The sequence below is a fragment of the Nomascus leucogenys genome, chromosome 1a (genome assembly GCF_006542625.1).
Source record: "Nomascus leucogenys isolate Asia chromosome 1a, Asia_NLE_v1, whole genome shotgun sequence".
Lineage (NCBI taxonomy): Eukaryota > Metazoa > Chordata > Mammalia > Primates > Hylobatidae > Nomascus > Nomascus leucogenys.
Genome location: NC_044381.1, coordinates 13,498,238 through 13,519,791, shown reverse-complemented (window position 1 = coordinate 13,519,791; position 21,554 = coordinate 13,498,238). Strand labels below are relative to the sequence as shown.

General features: G+C 37.7%; 1 protein-coding gene across 1 annotated transcript in view; it reads right to left on the bottom strand.

The window, feature by feature from the left end:
- The window catches only part of LURAP1L (leucine rich adaptor protein 1 like), a 48,854-nt gene extending 28,826 nt beyond the window's left edge, over positions 1–20,028 (bottom strand). Inside the window, exon 1 of the mRNA XM_003260436.4 lies at positions 18,985–20,028. Within this exon, the coding sequence (XP_003260484.1) occupies positions 18,985–19,308 (324 nt within the window). The 5' untranslated portion in view covers positions 19,309–20,028. The remainder of the gene's footprint in view (positions 1–18,984) is intronic.
- Positions 20,029–21,554: the final 1,526 nt, after the last annotated feature.

Here is a 21,554-nt window from a genome sequence, read left to right as displayed (position 1 = left end):
CATATCTTCCACATCATCTGTATTACTTCTGGGGCTTATCACAAGAATCGAATATAGTTGATGCCTAAAAATATATCTTTAGTCACTTGATGCCTATCACACAAACACTTCTACAAGCAGAGATGGGGAGTAATGTCCAAAGTGTGGACATTTATGTAGTTAAATGGTGTGCAGCTGAAGAGTTTCATCTGTCTCAGTTGCTCAACAAGTAGTGAGGATTTGGAAATATGTATATTTACTATAGATTTGCATCATTAGTGTTTAATTGTAGCAAACAAGATTTTTGGCTGAGGCAAAATTAATTTCATGCGTATGGTCATAGAGATGGCAAATGATTCTTGTTAAATTCATTTCCAAGTGTATGAACAAATCTGACATTCTCAGCATATACTTAACTCATTTTATTTGTTCTCAGAAGAGTTAATACACTTGAGTAACTCCAAGTTTTGTTTACAAAAGTACATTGGGGAATTTTCATGTAGAGTGTAAGTTTTTCAAGTTATTTGATCTTGTTGACACAAAATCAACTTAATGATATTAAAAAAAGTAACAGAATTGGGTGCAATCCAAATAGAATCCATTTGTCTTAAGACTGAAAACAAATAAAAATGACCCAACATTTAATGTTATGAAATTACTGAGCATTCTCAGTAACGATGTTTGGACTTTTGGAATGAAAGTATACATGGAAATACATTTTCTCTATTTATATTGGCTGCTGCATGGCACTTGGAACAACCAGTTTAGGAAGGGGGGAAAGCTGGCTTTGTTTTTGTCCACTGTGAATCACTCAGTCTCTGTATCTCCATTTTAAACTCAACAATGTGGACATCTGATATTACTCCTAGGAGGCTTAATTAATGTTTAATGGTTTTGACTCTAACAATAATCATTTCAACAGACTTGTTTATTAATGCCAATAACAAGTTTGTGCTATAATTATTTAAAAGCCTCTAACGCAGAAAGCGGCATGCATTTTTTGAATTAAGCCTTGTTATTTATTTATTGATGACTAATGACCATATTTTGAGCTCATTTTATTTATTAATTAAATCAAAATGTTTCAGCAGTTCCATTTTGTGCAGGCACCACTCTTCAAAGCATGGTGGTTTTCCATCTTTGGTACTAAGTAAAGCTACCGTTCACTAAAGAGATTTCTTTGTACTATGACTAGATGGGATACCATTTGAAGCAGCTTTTCACTGTCTTTAGCATAATGCACAATGGTCATTAAGATCTCAAAATTTTTGATCATATCATGTATGAATCCCCGTAAGATTTGAATTTCGAGTGGAAATAGTCAATTCCTTCACTGAATATGTGTTCCACCTTTTACAAAATTAGTCTCTTATAATCCCACTTGTATATGTAAATTGTAACATTGTTGGAAAGGAGGGCAATAAAAAACACGGCTGTTGAGTAACCAAACAAGTCCGAAAAATGCCTAGCAGGAAAGACAAGACATGCATCGGTCTAATTCTATAAGGTTAAGTCATGGACAACAAATATAAGTACACTGGTAAGTATCAACTTCATTAAGTGATAACCTAAATCATATCAAAACAGACATCTAAGAAAATAGTTGTTTTATATTGAACATATTGTTATAGAAAATCTAGATTTCATTTCTCTGTGGTATAAGATTGCCCTGAAGCAGAATGCACATTGGTTGGACGGGGTGGTAACTTTATTTTATAATTTCTCAGGCTACTGAAGGATGATAATTGGAGGGAGGGGGATGAGACAGAGTAGGGGAAATTTCAAGATCTACTTCTAAATCATTGTAAGTTTGACCGCTACTAAGGTAACACGCAATCTGGGTTAATCAGCATGGGCCCAGTGACTACCAGAATCGTCCTTCTCATATTCTAGTTCATTTTTCCCGACTGACAAAAACACATATATAGAGAAGACCATAAATCTCTTAGTTATTCTAAGTTTCTTCTCGCATAATTATTCTGGCATCTTCAAACTAATTTTTAGAAACTTCCAAATAAGGAATAATTGGAACTAGTACTACATTACAAAGCAAACACAAAAGCAAATTTAAAAAGAAGCACAAATATAAATGGTAAAATTCTGTTTCATTTCTCAGGGTTGTCAGGGTCAGGATTCCTGAAAAACACGAATCATAGCCAGATTCAAGGAAAAACAAGTGGATATTTTTCAAGAGTCAATTTAATATGTGGATTTCACTACTAAATATAATCTCCAAAAGGAGTTTGTATGAATTTTTTAAAAGTAAATCTAATGTAGTTTATGGTAATAGTGATAGCATAGTTTGATTCTTCACTTCCTTGACCAAGCAACTATAACATCAGGGAGAAGGCCATTATTAATAGACACATTTATTGGACAAATACTCTATCCTAGCAAATATATGCTGCAAATATTCTATTTAAATGTATGCTGCAAATGTTACATTCATTATTTAATCATTGTACCCTCATAACTTCAGGACTAAGGAAAGAAGATGTGGCACACATCAAAGTGCTTTGTACACTATGCAAAATATGTACAATGCAAAATAATGTCTCACAGGAGAAATCTTTTTTTTTAGACAAAAGTGCTAAGAAATTATTCCTTTCTCCTGTGTCTTTCATTCTCACTTTCCTCTTCTAACAAAACTGGTTCTCAGAATTCTTGCTTCCATACAGCTATTGCAAGGCAATTGTTTTGTTACTTCATCTAACATTCAAAATATATTTACTAAATACCACGTATAGTCCCAAACTTCCCAGCTACTATTTTATATTTTTATATGGGTCAGAAGCTCTGGCTGAAAAGATGACTTCACGAGAACTGAATTTCTGGCATTAATCCAATAGAAAGGTGAGAAATTAAAGGCGTGTTCTTCTAATCAACCCTCCTATACTTCAGGCAGACCCACTTGTATTATCTACCTGAATGCTGGCCTCAGGTATGTTTCTGATTTAAGGGAGGTGACCACTTGCAGAGCTCTGTTGAAAAGTGTTCCTAGGACAGGTCTGAAGTCAGCAGAAATAAAGTGATGTAAGTCATTAATTGTGGCATTAATTGTGTGACAACAGTGTACACAGGATGGACGAAGGACAACATTTATGTCCCACAACTGTTCTTTTGGAGAGCGGGAATGCTCACTGAAGTATTTTGAGGATATCATGTGCAAATTTCTTAAGAAAGTTGAAAAATGTTTAAGAAAAAGTGTGTGTGTGTGTGTGTGTCTGTGTGTGTAAAAAGAAGGGAGGAGGGCAGGAGAGAGAGAGAAGGAGAGAGAGGGGAGGGAGGGGGAGAATGAGAAGGGTCAATATAAAATGTTTACATTTGGGGGAATCTGGATAAGGGATATACAGTGATTTTTGGTACTCTTTTGCAATTTTTATGTAAAGTCTGGAATTATTTCCAAACAAAAATTTTAAAATGCCTGCCACTTAGTAGGAAATCCTCCTCTGGATGATATAAATAAAAAATACTGAGATTAAACCAGCAATATTGTATGTACTGTAGCTTCTTGCAAGGTGGTAAAACGGATGCCTTTGGGAAAATGGGTATTTAAAAAGTTCACGTAGAGACAAAAATTTCTAGGGGGAAACCCACACAGCTGCTGGTTTTGTTGCAACACTACAATATGTGGTAGCCATTTTTCATATTTTGGATCTGTTTTCAAATAACAAAGAGAAAATCAGGTAGATTCCTTAAAATTCATTCTAATTCTAGAATCCTATAATGAACACTCAGGAAACCTAATCTTCCTCATTTCATTCATCCATCTTACTTATGTGAACACTGCTGATATGATGCTCACTATAAGCTTGCTAACAACTGCTTCAGACATCTCAGGTACAATGTGCCCAAGTCACATTTCAATCAGAAGTTGCCAAGTCTATACTGAGGGCTGTGCCAAGGATAGTCAGGGAATTAATGCCCTAGTGATTAATGCTACTTAGGTAATAAATTAGGCTACCAAATTAAATGTCTATTTATTTTCAGTTAAAACCACACAGACTTTACCATTTGTCAATATGTGTAATATACAATGCTACAAATAATGTTTTTTTCTTGTAAGTTCTTTCTTCTAATCCTAAAACTCCAAAACCTCATTTAGAATAGTAAAAGAAGATGCCAAAAACTAACATGTACATATACTTTGTGCACTTAGGGATGAAAAAAAAAAAAAAACTACTGCCTTTCATTTCTATACTCTTCCAACAGCTCCGAGAACGATGGCTCCTGAGATTGACAATATCTGAGGAAAGAGCAGGTCCTGCAACCAACGAGAAATTCTCCTGCAGCATTTCAAAGCAGGTAGTAAATCTCCTTTTCTTTTCTTTTCTTTATTTTTTTCTTTTTAGTGAATCGCTACAGTAATAGACAGAAGAAATATATTTTAGTCTTTCTTTAACCAGGAACCTAAGTTCCAGATGACTGAGTTTGGCTGGTGAGATGCAGAGGAGGCATTGGGTTTCTATGATCCACTACAAAAAAGCAAATGTTGCTAGTGTAGTCCAAACACAAAAAAATAGAAGCAGGATTAAGGAATACTTTAATTCAGTAATTAAATAAATGCTTAGTCCCTAAATAATTGGCCAGGCATTAAGGACATACAAGCATTTATTAGTCACAACTCTGTGCTAAGGTGATTATGGTGCAGGAGAAAAAGATAGTGAGCAATATTATTAACCAAGATAAGAGAGAGAGCCTAAAATTTAGCACAATAGGAAAGTGACAGATGAAGTCATGTATAGAGAATTTTGTCCACAGACTCACTCTTTGGAAATCTTTAGCCCTAGAGACTTATAAATATTTTTAAAGAATAGCATGACCTAACTGCAGAAAGATTTTTGTCAATGCATAAAATTTACTTTATCATAAGTCATTACGTTTTACAGTGTGACTAAAATCACCAATCTAAGTGATAAAATTAAGTTATACTTGGTGGCTTCTTGTGTATTATTATTTATTTGCAGTACAATTTTATCATCACATTAAAAAATTGTATAAGACTAAAGTATGGTCTCAGATTCTTGTCCATGGTTCCTGCATAATCCTAAAAAGGGCTTTATCTGTAGTCTTAATTTGTTTGTAATCTTTTCTGCTCTCTGGGCAAAGACTATTTCTTTTCTAAAAACCTATATGAACATCTATCTGAGTCCTATTTTATCCATCTATTTCTGGTAAGAAGCATCAGGCTCCCATATGCCCTATGAAGAAATGGTTTGTAAATATTTCTTAAAGTAGTTGTCAACTCCCTTGCCTTCCTATGATAGACCTGTCCATATAGCATTAGCCAATATGGCTAAAATCATAAAGAGTCAATTGGTTATTAATTCACCTGATTCTATAAAGAGAGGGCATTCTGAACCTTAAATGGCTAATTCTTACTTGGGCACTAATCACTCCAGGTGCTGCATCTGTGCAGGGGCACTCAATACCAAATTTAGGGACTCTGATGTAGCATGTTCAGGAAAACAAGTTATTTGTATATTGTCATTCACCCTTCTATGAAATAAGATAAAAGGAAGAAAGAGAAAGGGTAGAAAAAATTCTGGTCTCATCTTTTCCTGAGCCAAAGAGATAAACCACTAATCAAATGGGAAGAGCAAAAACACTAATGCTTAATAAGTAGTTACTATTTAGCAGACAGAATCTCAGCTACTTTACATATATCATCTCATTATTTAAATTAAGTGCTTAAAAGCACACCTCTAGAAAAACACAGAGCTGTGATTCCTTGAATTATACTCTACCTTATTCCAAAGCCCTAATTTTTTATTTTTATTGTATCTATTTACCTATCAATATTTTTTCTTTTCTTTTCCTTTTCTTGGCGGGGGGGGCTGGGGGAGGCAGGATCTCAATCTCACTCTGTCGTCATCCAGCCTGGAATGCAGTGGTGCAATCATGGCTCACTGTGATCTTGGACTACTGGGCTCCAGAGATCCTCCTGCCCTTGCCTCCTGAGAAGCTGAGACTAAGGCAAATTCCACTGCACCCAGCTTATTAAAAAAAAAAAAATTATAGATATAGGGTCTCACTTTGTTGTCCAGGCTGGTCTTGAACTCCTGACCTCAGAATAGTTTTTCTTACCAAACTATAATATGTACTTAGTGTAGAGAAACTGGACAAAATAAAGGAGCTTAAGAAAAAGAAAGTAACCTATAGCCCTAACGTTATCATTCAATGATATCACTGTTAACATCATAGGGTATTTCATTCGAGCTTTTTATTCTATGCTTTATACATCCATAACCATTCTCTCTGTTCCATAAATAACTTTGACAACATAATTTTAATAGCTACATAAATTTCTATCATATTCACATAAATAACATTTGCCATTATTGGCCCTTTATGTCATTCCAGTTTTCTTAATTATACATTATACCAAATGTATACACTAACTACCTTTTTGTACCAATTCATTATTATTTCTATAGGATAAATTTCTACATTGTTACTGGCACCAGAATTGCCAAATTAAGGAGTATATTTTTTATTTTTCTTTTTTTAAAAATATAGTGTCAGTTTACCTTTAAAGGTGCTTTTGAACATATACTTCTAGCAGTAGTGCAGAAGAGTGCTCATTTATTTCCATCCTTGCCAAGGCAAGGCATCATCATTCTTTTCTCATTTTGCAACAAATGCCTGAAAGTCTTTTATTTTAGTCAAATATGTACAAACCTATGAGAAACACATTGAGCTTTTCTTTCTGTCTTTCTTTCTCTTTCTTTCTTTCTTTCTTTCTTTCTTTCTTTCTTTCTGTCTTTCTTCTTTCTTTCTTCTTTCTTTCATTCTTTCACTCTCTTTCTCTCTTTCTTTCTTTCTCTCTTTCTTGTTTCGCTCTATCACCAAGGCTAGAAAGCACTGGTGCCATGTTGGTTCATTGCAACCTCTGCGTCCTGGGTTCATGCGATTCTCCTGCTTCAGCCTCCTGAGTAGCTGGGATTACAGTTGCCCGCCACCACACCCGGCTAATTTTTGTATTTTTAGCAGAGATGGGGTTTCACCATGTTGGCCCCACTGGTCTCGAATTCCTAACTTCTAGTGATCTACCTGCCTCAACCCCCAAAGTGCTGGAATTACGGGCGTGAGCCACTGCGTCTGGCTGAGCTTTCTATGTTTTTAATACTCAACAAAGCTTCCATAGTGAATTATGAACCTATGACTTTCAGGCACACACGCTGAAGTATTTTTTGTCCCATGGTGAATGATTATGGAATTGGCTTTTGAGGAACAACTGGAATGTCAATTAACACATATACTGAATAGAAGTATCTGAAAATGAAATGGTGTGCCTTGGGAGCCAGAGAAGTGCTCATTGCTGAAGAAGTTCAACCAAAGGTTGATGATCAACTGGCTAGGATGAGAGTAGAGAATTTGTCTGGATAACCTCTCAAGTTTCTTTCCATGCTATGGTCCTATGATGCTGTTGCCTGTTTCTGGAGATTACTGATTCTGTCTCTTTGCCTCATCAGCTGCATTTTTTTTATACTAATAGACTAACTCTCTCTGAATGGTGTCTTTTGGCAACAATCTATTCAAAGTCACAGCATTTTAAGTTGCACTTTGAGGCCAACTGCATATATATATATATACACATATACATATATATACACATATACATATATACATATACATATATATACATATACATATATACATATACATATATATATACATATACATATATATATAAACAATAGCAGAGTATTTGGTGAACCTAGAAAAATGGCTGCATCATGAACTTCTCAGAATTTCAATTTTAAAATTTAGACATACACAATTATATGTCTATAATTACAGCTAAGGTATAGATAAAACTAGATATGGTTGTATGCATTTAGAACATTTCCAGGAAGGTACGCAAGACATCATAGAATCATCTCTAGGGAATGGGAATTGGAAAGAGGAATGTGAAGAACTATTATCTTCTACTTTAAATACTTTTGTACTCTTGTATGTTTTAGTAGTAGTATGTATCATTTTAATAATGAGCTGTAACACTTCACTGTTACAGACGCTTGTGTCAAAATCTTTTTATGAATTTATTAAGGTGGGCATAAGCATAACAATTTTATTCTGCTCACCAAAAATAGAGAAAAATCTGAACCTGCCAAATGAAATGGTGGGTCCAATTGTTATCAGGAGACAAGTAAATTCTTATTTTACTCTTGCCCCGATTCTATGCTTTCCCAATCGTTTAACTTTCCATGGTGTGGGCCAGCAAAGAGAGGTCACATTAGTTAGTTATATATTATAGTTCTAGTTTTACACATCACTCTCTCATAAGAGCCTATTTGAGAGATATTATGTCTTCAATTGAGGAATCAAATATTCTGATGATGTCTGATCTCTAAGAACAGAATCTGTTTTGTTATCATGAACATCCCAGATGAGCAAATCTAAGAAGATTTTTATCATAAGTAAATCTAAGATGATTTTGAGCCATAAAGACTTAAGGCACAAGGTTTTATATATATATACATGTTAGCCATTTATTCTAATTTTAGAGGGTTCATTAATATTATTGTCAGAAAAAGAATCACTGAATTACATTAAAAATGATGTGTAATTGAAGTTCAGTCCAGTTTGAAGGCTTTTAATTTTTTTATATTGAAGAATGCAATGTTCTGATTAAGTCAGATCTCTGTAAACAGAATCTGCTTTAGAAAAGAACTATTAAGTGTTTGAGTAATCACTTATAAAAAAGAAGTAATTACCTTTTCTATATAATTAGTAACTAGTTGGGACTTGTATAGGAGAAGTGACAGAATAAGATAAAATTTTACTAGGTAAGAATTTCTTAAGCTCTGTCAGTAATTTGTTTATATTATCTAACACCGCATAGTGTCCACCTCATAAGTGGGTGACGCATGAGAATGAAATGACATAATACTTGAAAAGTGTTTGAAATATTATGTGTCGTATTGTAATCATCTAATAAATGCCAGGTAATATAAAAAATATTATGTAAAATAAGAAAAGTGATATCCAAACATATCAACATTATGTCTGTATGTAAAATGCAAATATATGCAGGCAAAGACATGAAAAAAGATTTGAGAGAAGTGGAGCAAGATGGCTGAATGGTACCCTACAGCAACTGTCACCCCCACAGAAACATGAAGTTGAACAACTATCTAAACAAGAAAGTACCTTCATAAGAACCAAGTATCAGGTGAACGATCACAGTAGCCGGTTTTAACATCATATCAAGGAAGAAGGCACTGAAGAGGGCAGAAAAGACTCTTGTATTGCTTACACAGCTCTTCCCCCATCTCCTAGCAGTGCAGCACTGCAGAGATAGAATATCTGTGTGCTTGAGGGAGGGAGAATACAGTTATTATGGGACTTTGCATTGGAACTCAGTGCTAACTGTCACAATGCAAAGCAATACAGGGCAGAATTCAGCTAGCTCCCACACTGGAAGCATTCAGATTGGACCTAGCTAGAGGGGAATTTTCTATGGCAGCAGTCAGAATTTGAGTTCCGACTAGCACCAACACTGCAGGCTAAAGTGCTCTGGGGTCATAAATAAACTTGAAAGGTAGCCTAGGCCTTTCAAGGAGGAAAGTTCCCAGGCAAGTTCTGGTGCTGTGCTGGGCTCAGAGCCAGTAGACTTAGGGTGTGCAGGACCTAGTGAGACATCAGCTGGGCCAGCCAAGGGAGTGCTTGCGTCACCCCCTCCCCCAGCCCCAGACAGTGCAGCTCGCAGTTTTGGCAGAGACACCTTCTGTTTGAAAAGAGGGGAGAGTAAAGAGGACTTTGTCTTGTAACTTAAATACTAGCTCAGCCATAGTAAAATAAAACACCAAGCAGAGTCCTGGAGCCCCCATGCCAGGCCCTAGCTCCCGGACAACAGACGTTTCTAGACACACCCTGGGCCAGAAGGGAACCCGCTGCCCTGAAGGGAGATAACCAGGCCTGGCAAGATTAACCATAAGCTGAAAAAGAGCCTTTGGGCCTTGAGTAAACATCAGTGGTAGCCAGGCAGTACTTGCCATGGGCCTAGGGCAGTGGTGGCCATGAGGAGAAACTCTTTCTGCCTGAGGAAATAAGAGAGGAGAGTAAAAAAGACTTTGTCTCAAAATTTGGGTATCAGCTCAGCTACAGTAAAATAAAGCACCAAGTAGATTCTAGATTCCTAAAGTTCCTGACTCCAGATCCTCCCTCCCGGACAGCATTTCTACACCCACCCTGGGCCAGAAGGGAACTCCCCACCTTGAAGGGAAAAATACAAGTTTAGAATGATTCACCACCTGCTGACTAAAGAGCCCTTGGGCCTTAAATAAACATCAGTGGTGACCAGGCAATAGTTGTCACAGGCCTTGGGTAAGACCAAGTACTGTGGTGGCTTTAGGTCTGACTCAGCACAGTTGCAGTAGTGGTGGCCACAGAGGTGCTCGTGTCACCCCTCCTCCAACTCTAGGAAGCTCAGCACAGAGAGAAACTTGTTTGTTTGGGGTAAAGTAAGAGAACAAGAGTCTCTACTTGGTAATCCAGGGAATTCTGTCATATAGTACCCCAAACCGCCAAAGTGCTGCCTCTGTTAGTCTGCAAGAGTCATACTATTATTGGGCTTGGGCAGATATGGCTGCAATAGGCAAATACTTAGATCTGAACACTCAATTTTCTTTAAATACTTCTTTAAAGCCTTCCCAAGAAGGACAGGTACAAGCAAGCCCAGACTATGAAGACTACAATAAATACCTCACTTGTCAATGCCCAGACATTGATGAACACTCACAAGCATCAAGATCATTTAGGAAAACATGAACTTACCAAATGAACTAAATAAGGGCACCAGTAACCAATCCCAGAGTGACAGAGATATGTGACCTTTCAGACAGATAACTCAAAATAGCTGGTTTGGGAAGCTAACAAATCAAGAAAACAGAGAGAAAGAATTCAGAATCCTATCCATAATGAAAATGTAAAATGAAATGTCAGTTAGATTGAAATAATTTTTAAAAATCAAGCTGAAATTCTGGAGCTAAACAATTGAATTGACATACTAAAGAATGCATTCGAGTCTCTCAACAGCAGGATTGATCAAGAAGAAGAAAGAATTAGTGAGCTTGAAGACATGCTAATTGAAAATATACAGTGAGGGAGACAAAATAAAAGAGTAAAAAAGAATGAAGCATCCAAAATTATTAAAAAAAAAAAGAAAAGCCCAGGACCTCATAGTTTCATTGCTGAATTTTACCAAACATTTAAAGAAGAAAAATCCTACCCAAACTATTCCAAAAAACAGAGGAGGGAATACTTCCAAACTCATTCTATTAGGCCATTATTACCCTGATATCAAAATCAAACAAAGACATATCAAAAAAAAAGAGAAAGTATAAGCCAATATCACTGATAAACATTGATGCAAAAATCCACATCAAAATAATAGTGAACCTAATTCAACAACACATTAAGATAATCATTCATCATGACCAAGTGGAATTTATCCCAGGGATGCAAGGACTGTTCAACATATGCAAATCCACCAATGTGATACATCATATCAATAGAAAGAAGGAATAAACCATATGATAATTTCAGTTGATACTGGAAAAGCATTTGATAAAATTTGGCATCTCTTTATGATGAAAACTAAAAAAACTGGGTATAGAAAGAATGTATCACTACACAATAAAAGCCGTATAAGACAGACCTACAGCTAGTATCATACTGAAAGAGGAAAAACTGAAAGCCTTTCCTCTAAGGTCTGGAAATAATGAGGTTGCTCACTTCATCACTGTTTATCAGCATAGCACTGGAAGTCCTAGAAAGAGCAATCAGACAAGAAAAAGAAATAAAGGGCATCCAAATTTGGAAGAAAAAAGTCAAATTATTCTTATTTGCAAATGATGTAATCTTACATATGGAAAACCCTAAAGACTCCACCAAGAAATTATTAGAACTGATAAGTTGAGTAAAGTTGTAGGATACAAAATTAACATAAAAATCAGTAGCATTTCTATATGCCAACAGCAAACAATCTGAAAAAGCAATCAAGAAAGTAATCCCATTTAAAATAACTGCAAATAAAATTAAATACCTAGGATTTAACTAAAGAAGTAAAAGATCTCTACAGTGAATACTATAAAATACTGATGCAAGAAATTGAGTAAGACACAAAAAGATGAAAAGATATTCCATGTTCATGGACTGGAAGATCAACATTTTTTAAATGTTCATACTACTCAAAGCAATCTATGGATTCAATGTAATCCTTATCAAAATACCAGTAACATTTTTCACAGAAATAGAAAAAAAAATCCTAAAATTTATATGGGATCAGAAAAGAACCTGAATAGCCAAAGTCATCCTGAGTGAAAAGAACAAAACTGACTTCAGATTATGCTACAGAATCATAGTAACCAAAACAGCATGATACTGGCATAAAAACAGACACATTGAGCAATGGAACAAAATGGAGAACCGAGAAACAAATTCACATACCTACAGTGAACTCATTTTTCACAAAGATGCCAAGAACATACACTGGAGAAAAGATAGTATGTTCAATAAATGGTAATGGCAAAACTACATATCCATATGCAGAAGAATGAAACTAGACCCCTATCTCTTGCCATATACAAAATCTATTCAAAGACTTACATCTAAAACATAAAAGTACTAAAAGAAGACATTGGGAAAACTCTCTATAACATTGCTCTGGACAAGGACTTCTTGAGGAATATCCTATAAGCATAGGCAACCAAAGCAAAAATGGAAAAATGGGATCACATCAAGTTAAAAACTTCTGCACAGCAAAGGAAACAACCAACAAAGTGGAGAGACAACCCATGAAATGGGAGAAAATATTTGCAAACTACCCATCTGATAAGGAATTAATTGCCAGAATATATAAGTAGCTCAAACAACTCAGTAGGAAAAATGTCTAATAATCTGATTAAAAAATGGACAAAAGATCTGAACAGACATTTCTCAAAAGACATCCAAATGACAATCAGGTATATTCAAAAGTGCTCAACATCATTGATCACCAGAGAAATGCAAATCAAAACTACAATGAAATATTATCTCACCCCAGTTAAAATGGCTTTTATCCAAACAACAAACAATAATTAATGCCAGTGAGGATATGGACAAAAGGGAACCCCTGTACACTGTTGGTGGGAATGTACATTAGCATAGCCACTAGGGAGAACAGTTTCAAGATTCCTCAAAAAAATAAAAAAATAGAACTAATACATAATCCAGCAATCCCACTACTAGGTATATACTCAAGAGAAAGGAAATCAATATATCAAACAGATATCTTCATTCCTGTGTCTATTGCAGCACTATTCACAATAGCTAAGATTTACAAGCAAACCTGTGTCCATCAACAGACAAATGGATAAGGAAAATGTATGTACACGCAATAGAGTACTAATCAGCCAGAAAAAAGAATGAGAATCTGTCATTTGCAACAACATGGATGGAAGTGGAGGATTTCATGACAACTGAAATAAGTCAGGCACAGAAAGACAAACTTGGCATGGTCTCACTTATTTGTGGGAGCTAAAAATGAAAACAATTGAACTCATGGAGCTAGGGAGTACAATGATGGTTACCAGAGGCTGTGAAGGGGTAGTGAGCTGGGGGGAAGTGGAATGGTTAATGGGTACATTAATATAGTTAGAAAGAATGAATAAGAGCTAACTTTTGATAGTACAACAGGGTGACTACAGTAAACAATAATTTATTGTACATTTAAAAAATAACTAAAAGGGGCCGGGCACAGTGGCTCACGCCTGTAATCCCAGCACTTTAGGAGGCCGAGGCAGGCAGATCACCTGAGGTCAGGAGTTCCAGACCAGCCTGACCAACATGGAGAAACCCCGTCTCCACTAAAAATACAAAATTAGCCGGGCGTAGTGGCACATGCCTGTAATCCCAGCTACTCAGGAGGCTGAGGCAGGAGAATCGCTTGAACCTAGGAGGCAGAGGTTGCGGTGAGCTGAGATTGTGCCATTGCACTCCAGCCTGGGCAACAAGAGCGAAACTCTGTCTCAAATAATAAAACTAATAATAATAATAATAATAATTAAAAGAGTATAATTGGAATGTTTGTAACACAAAGATATGATAAATGGCTGAGCTCATGGATTAAACAAACAAACAAAATGTCAGCAGTATTTCCTCTGGAGTATAGAGTAAAATGGGGAGGAGTAAGATTAAGTGAACTTTTCTTCTTATTTATACAATTTATTACTGTATTATTGGAAGTTTTACAATGAGAAACATTTATTTTTTTAAAAAAAAGAAACAATATTTTTAAAGAAATGCCAAAAGATCCATTGGTAGGTATGTGATGAAATTACTATAAAAATGTTCATTCACTGTAAACGGGCACATTTCATAGTGCATCGATATAGTATAGTTTGGGATTATTTTGGATCAAGCAGATAGCCAGGCTCACAGTGGTTCCTGTTTGAATGACGGGCTGGGAATCATAATTAATTAATCTCTATAAGCCATGGTTTCCTTATCTGTAAAATGAAATAATACTGTCCTAGTTATATCTCAACATCCACCACAGTGTTTAGCCCCCTTTTAAGAAAATGAATAATTCAGGTTTAATTTAGAGGTCTAAGATCGAGACTTTTGAAACGTACGCTTGAAAATACAACCTTGCTTTGTTTTCCTTGTGAATTCTATGAGCGCAGTTTACATGAGCACAATTTGGATGGATGTGTTTTCAACCACACACCTGGCAAGTCACCACACAGCGCTGTGCAACTGATATCATTTGAGAAGAAGAGGATAACTGAGTTCCTGTTGGAAGAACAGCAATTTGAAAGTACTGCTTAAATGAACACAAGATGGTGTCAGGATTCCAAGTTTCTAGTTCTTTCTAGGGAGTTACCTAAGGTCTAAGTTTTATCCTGAACAGAATCTCTTGGGGAACTAAAATACTACCAATGAAAAGCTCTCGATACTCCTACATCATGAATATTATTGAGCTCTAAAACTTGAACTGGTCATGTCAGGAGAACCTTGAACTGCTCGTGGCAGTTCTTGTGGACTGAGAGGAAGTACTACTGGAGATCTTGGTGACAGTGGCCAAAAGGAAAGGGTATGATTATGATTGCTGGGAAGCAGATGGCTTTTGAATATGTTCATCCAAATCCTAAGCCAGAGACTGTGTTTAGTGCTTGTTCCTCCTGGGAAGGCTTATGGTAAACAAAAATACAGTTTAACATGTTTAATGTTTTGAAATTCTGGAAGAAGAATAGAAATATTCATTTTGTTCCTGGGTGTCCACATGAGCACGGAGGTATTCTAAAGTGTAAGAAGTGACAGCATAGCATGGTTAAAATCTCAGATTCTGACCTCAGCCTGGCTCCTCCCCCTACTATCTTGAGCATTAGCTCAATAAACCTCAAGGTTTTATCTATAAAATTGTGGTGACAATTACATTTAGTTAAAAGATTATAAGGTTTCAGCCGGACCCGGTGGCTCATGCCTGTAATCCCAGCACTTTGGGAGGCGGTGGCGGGCGGATCACGAGGTCAGGAGATCGAGACCATCCTGGCTAACATCGTGAAACCCCGTCTCTACTAAAAATACAAAAAATTAGCCGGGCGTGGTTGCAGGCGCCTGTAGTCCCAGATACTTGGGAGGCTGAGACAGGAGAATGGCCTTAACCCGGGAAGCGGAGCTTGCAGTGAGCCGAGATTGCACCACTGCATTCCAGCCTGGGCGACAGGGCCAGACTCTGTCTCAAAAAAAAAAAAAAAAAAAAAAGATTATAAGGTTTCAACGGGATAATACATATAAAATGTTTAACTAGCACAGTGTCTTACACGTAGTAAAGTCTCACCAAAGTAACCAAATATAGTAGTACACCCTTATCTATGGCTTTGCTTTAGTGGCTTTAGTTACCCACAGTCAACTGCAGTCTGAAAATATTATAGTATTTTGAGAGAGAGAGTGAGAGAATGAGAGAGAGAGAGAGAGTGAGAGAGAGAGACAGTCACATAGCAATACACTGTTTTATTTTATTATTATTATTGTTAATCTCTTACTGCGACTGATTTATAAGTTAAACTGTATAATAGGTACGTATGCATAGGACTAAACAGTCTGTAGAGGCTTTGGTGCTATCCACAGTTTCAAGCATCCATTGGAGGTCTTGGAACATATCTCCCATGGATAAGGTAGGCTACTGTATTGGTTCAAGTTCCTCAGATTTCCTGGACTACCTGACATTAGGCTCTACAATTCTTTCATACGTGCTACTTCAATCAGCAGCATGCTTAGCACACAGCATGTGTTTAATAAAAGTTAAATCTAAAATAAAAATCAAGATTTCCAGTTGAACTGAAGCTAGGGAAGCCTACACATATTTTGTTTGTGAGTTTGTTTGGAAACATCGTCTCTACAGAGAGTATCTGATGACATGGGAGATGCCATGATAGAGTCAGTCTGGTGGAGAAGATATCTAGACCTTCATCAGTCCCAAAGCCACATTATCCATGTAGGGCTGCTTTTGTAAGATCAACAGAACCCATGTCATTGATGTAATGCTCATTACTGCCAGCATCCTTACTGTTTTTGAATATCTATGTAATAGTTGTTTTTCTTATTTCACTGAATTCTTAAAATGCCTTAATGGAGATGCTCTTATTCCTATGTTAACAAGAAAGCTGAGTCTCAGAGTGGTTCTATAACTTGTTCAATGCCACACACTAGTGAGTGAAAAAGCCACGACTAGAATAAGGGCCACAGAGAGCGGGACAAGCCTTTTTGCCAGGGAAGATAAGCTAAGTGTCTCCCTAGACAGGCAGCCCTGACATCCTATTGGGTCTTATTGATATCCTGACTTGCTCTAGACTTGTCTGAAACCCTGGCTTATCTGGCTTCAAAGCTTATGAAGCTTCCACCAGACCAGAGAACCATCATTTGAGTAGTGATGAAATATTCTCCAAAAAACAACAACAAATGCGACAAATTATCAGGGACCTTAGAGACTCTCAACATGAATCCCAGTTTCAGAAATTTTGTCTCAAAAAAGTAAAGTCTTAATAAATATTAGGTTGGTGCAAAAGTAGTTGTGGTTGCCATTAAAAGCAATGGAAAAACATCAATTACTTTTCCACCAACCTATAAAAAAAGACTAATTGTGACTCATCACTACAATAGAAGGTAAAATGTATACTCATGTTACCATGGAAATAGACATCATCAGTTTAAAAATTCTCACAAAACTTGTGATTTCTCTACAGGACAGCATGATTGTGCATCCTAAGTGGAACGTAATTATTTTTGTCAGAAAATGATCTTCACATACATACCAATCATTCCCTGGGACAGGGTGGGTTTCATCTGTTTTTGGAAATGTTACTGTTTTCGAATTATATATAAATACTCTAAATTGTGTCTGAGTGTCCAGCAAAATGACAGTATTGTCTTTGATGTGCTATCAGTGAGCTACAGAGTAAGAAAATATGTTTCAACAGATTTATTTATTAGATTAAGTGAATATATTAACATTCCATGGGCAAAATTACGGAAGACATGGTTAGGAATAAAATTTCCTCATCTCCTTGATGTCTTCATCCCTCATATTAAGTCCTTAATTTGCAGAGTTAGCAACATTCTTAATTCCTTGTACAAGGAATTTTCCTGTAGAAAATAGTTTTACCTGTTTGTCTCCACACGTATGTCTGATCTTTGTGATACGGTATCAGGCATTCCCTGACCTGCTTGTTTGTCATCTTTTCCATTTTATCTTTTCATCTATTTTGCAAACTCATCAAGATACCTTCCACTTTCCAGCTTCTCCATTATGTACCTAAGGGTTTTCCTTAAATTTTTGTCCAACCTAAAAAATAATAATCACTAAACGATAGAACTCTTTAGTAACTAAACGATAGAATGATAGAAATGATTTCCAGCATTCCTGTCGGAGTGATAGAAATCTCCTAGCCTACTTTGAAGCAAATCAAAAGCAACTGTGAAGTTAATTTAATGAAATTATTCCCTCTTTTTGAGGCCCACTGTTGCAACTCTCCTCATCCCCAAGCTAATAGAAAATGCTGTTGCTTTGTGGTTGTTTTCTTCAAAGAACTTAGGGAGGGATCATTTTCTCTAACCAGCTCATCAGATTCACGGAGGTCTACAGAAGTGCAGTGACATGCCCAAGAGCTCATGGCAAGTAAATAGTGTGTTAGTCTAAATACATCCAGAATGAGTATTTTTAGACCTTGTACTTGTCTCATTGTCCTATGCTCAGGCAAACGTTTGCAAACAGCAGGGAAAACAACTGCAGATTGAGACTTGAGGGAGAAGGGTGGGAGATGGTCCTTAGCAGATCCCTGGGCCTGGGGATCACCTGCTTGCTGGGATCAAAACAGTGAAACAAGCTATTCATAAGTACATCAAGGACGAGTGGGCCATTGTTTTCAGAACCAGCTGTGGAGAATCTGCTCAACAGTGGCCTTGGAACAGCTGCCGCTGCTGCACCAAGAAGGGGGGGCAGGAGGGCGGAGCGGTACTGGTGGAAGGGTGAGCTGGGAGGGAGGCCTGCAAGGACCCTGCCACGCCACCTCCCAGCAAACCAGGAAGTATTTTTGCAGTAAGTGCATTGGACTTAGCCACTTTTGAACCTACCCGAAGTGTTAACAGCACACAGCAGGCCTTAGATGGGTGCAATAACTGCAAACTCTCAACGGGCTGGTGCCTAAGAGGCTACGGGCTGGCAGCTAAATAGAGCCCGGCGCAGTGACTCGGCGCTGTCCGAAAGTACACAGAGTGGAGCCAGCCGACTGTGCTGTCTTTGCAAACCGTGACCGAGCAAAGTCCGTGGTAAACAAGCCTCGCAGCAGCTGCCTCTGGATGAGCGCCCCCTGCTCGTTCCTCCACCCAGCATTTCCCACGCGCCCAGCGCTCCTCTCTGCAGCCCCTGCCGTCCTGTCTCCCAGCCCCATTCTCAGATCTCCCCATCTTTTGGCCCAGCCCAGGTCCCAGCCCCCGCGGCTGGCGCACCACACTCACCATCTCTTGCCTGAGGAGGTGAAGCTTGGTTTCTAGTCTCTCCAGGGCGCTAGAGTGGCTACCTCGTGGGGAGCCAGAGGTTGGGGAGGACGAAGAGGAGGACGACAAGGAGGGAGGGAAGCTGCAGTAGCTGCTGCTGCTACTGCAGCCGCCGCCGCCGCCGCCACCGCTCCCTCCGCCACCACCGCTCCCTCCGCAGGGGTCCCTGTCCCTTTCCCTGGGAACCGGCTCCTCCCCACGGAGAGAGCGCACTAGACTCTCGGGTACTTTGCGCCCCAGCTTCAGCTCGATGTCTCTGAGGTCTGGCAGCGGGCCGTCTTCCATGACTTTTCGGGAACAGCGATAATGGTAATAAAACGCAGCAGATGAGAGGCAGCCACGGCTTCGAAGGCTGCTGCGAAATCAGCAGACCTCTCCGGGCGCCAGGGTCTCTATCCTCCGCCTGCCCGGTGTACCGTCCTTTCCATAACCGCCTACGCGGTATCAGCCCTGAAATCCGCACAGGACGCGGGGGGTCGCAGCTGCAGTTCCCGGTCCGCTGCGACTCCTCCGACACTAAGATGATCAAGATCGCCTCATTCTCTCTCTTTTGGGCCACCTCACTGCAAAGTTGAGTTCACTGATATTGCAGAGAGAGGGGGAATAAAGAGGGGGAAGTCGTAAAAGAAAAGAGAGGGAAATGAAATCCGTTTTAGCTTTACCAAGGGAAAATTTTCACATTATAAAACCGTCCGCTCACATCCCTGCGCTGCTCACTGACTGCCCATCTGGTACTACGTGACACAAAATAATGATGCAGCCAGAAACGATGTCCTGGGTCGTTTCATTTTCCAGCCATATGTCTCCAAGCTTTCGGGATATCCTGGATTGTCAGAAATAATCTCTGGTCAGTGAAAGAGGAGTTCGGTCGTGTGCATGGACGCATAAAAAAGAGCTAGTTAGCTTAGCAGGAGTTTAACGGCTTCCTGGATGCAGCAAAAATGTCCTTCTTGCCATTTAGGCTGTTTGATCCAAGTCATTGTGTTCCTCTGAGCCTCGGAAACTTTAAACTCCGCTGGCAGGTGGACCAAACCAGGACCAACCCTTCTACCGTATATCACAGACAAGAAGAGCAAGAGGAATTTTCCCAACCCTGTCGCTAGTAGCAGAGTTTCAAAGTCCTGCTTTAGTTAGGAATACCAGTTGATTTTTCGGTTTTCCTGACTAGCTACAACCTTTAAAACAGGTTTTAAAATGAGAGATAGAGGAATGACTTTATATTTGGTGTCTTCGTTTCCCATCTCTCTACCCTCCTCAAAGGACAAACAAAACCTCTCTTTAGAAGACTTTCCAAATAATTTTATACTAATAAAAAGAGTGAAACAATTTCATCAAAAGTTCAGTGGAAATGTACAATCAAAATTAATTATCCTGCCAACTGTTACAGTATGCAAACAAAAGTGAAAAATTAAATAGCCAGAATAACTTATATGACTGCGGAGATAGCAGTGAAATTTTAAGAGCGAGCAATTGCTGAGATACTTACTTTTACTTTAATTATGGACGAAAAAATATTAGGAATAACTATTTAAAATGTTGTCTTTTTTGATAATTTATCTATAAATTTATAGGTTTTTTTCAACTATACAAATTGTACAATTAATTGTACAGTTGAAAAATTGTACAATTTATTAATTTGTACAATTGTACAATTCATTAATCTGAGGTACTTCTACCAAGTAAGTTATTATGAGCTACATGGATTACAGATTTTAATCAGCATTGAGTTTGTGTCAAAAATGTTTAAGTAGAGGATACTAATTTCAATCCAGTAAACTACAATTTTTGATTTCCATTGAAATATTTCAAAGTATGTGCCCTTCTGTTCCTGCGACATATAAGTATTTGTGTTCGTGGTCACTCTGAGGCTCCATTTCCATAGACATCATTCAGGTTTTACACTTGTAAGAGCATAGGTATATACATCTCAGAGTTTGTTTTTATCATATCCGACTCTAGGAAACCTTATACATAGAGGAAACATAGGCATTCTAAATGAAATATTTCATGTCAGGGAAAAAATGCTGAACTTTCTTGTCAACATGCCAGAAATTTGCATGCTATTTCTCCCTTTTAAAAAGAAATGAAGAAAATAGTTATAAGTTAGATGACCCATTTCAAAGTTAGAACCACCACTTATAGAATCAAGGGAAAACAAGACCAAATCTCAGCTCACTGATAAAACTACATGCTTGGTCCTAAATTTGGAAAAACACAAGCTCATTGCATAAGAATTGCACTGTGACATGTAATTATGAAAGGCTTGTGTTTCAGTCAAGAACAGTTTATTATTACAAAACCCTTACAAAGTTCAGCATAGGGCTGGCTAAGTGCAGTTTATAGATGCAATATCTAGCTAGAAATTGGTCAGTAAAAAACAAATGTCAAATTATCGTGTGTCAATATAGAAAAATAGGACACCTCCTTTGCTATGAATCACAGACTGCAAAATCAGTATTTGAGGCTGAGGGTAACTTAAAAAAAAAAATATATATATATATATATATATTTAGTTTTTTAAAGAAGTCTGC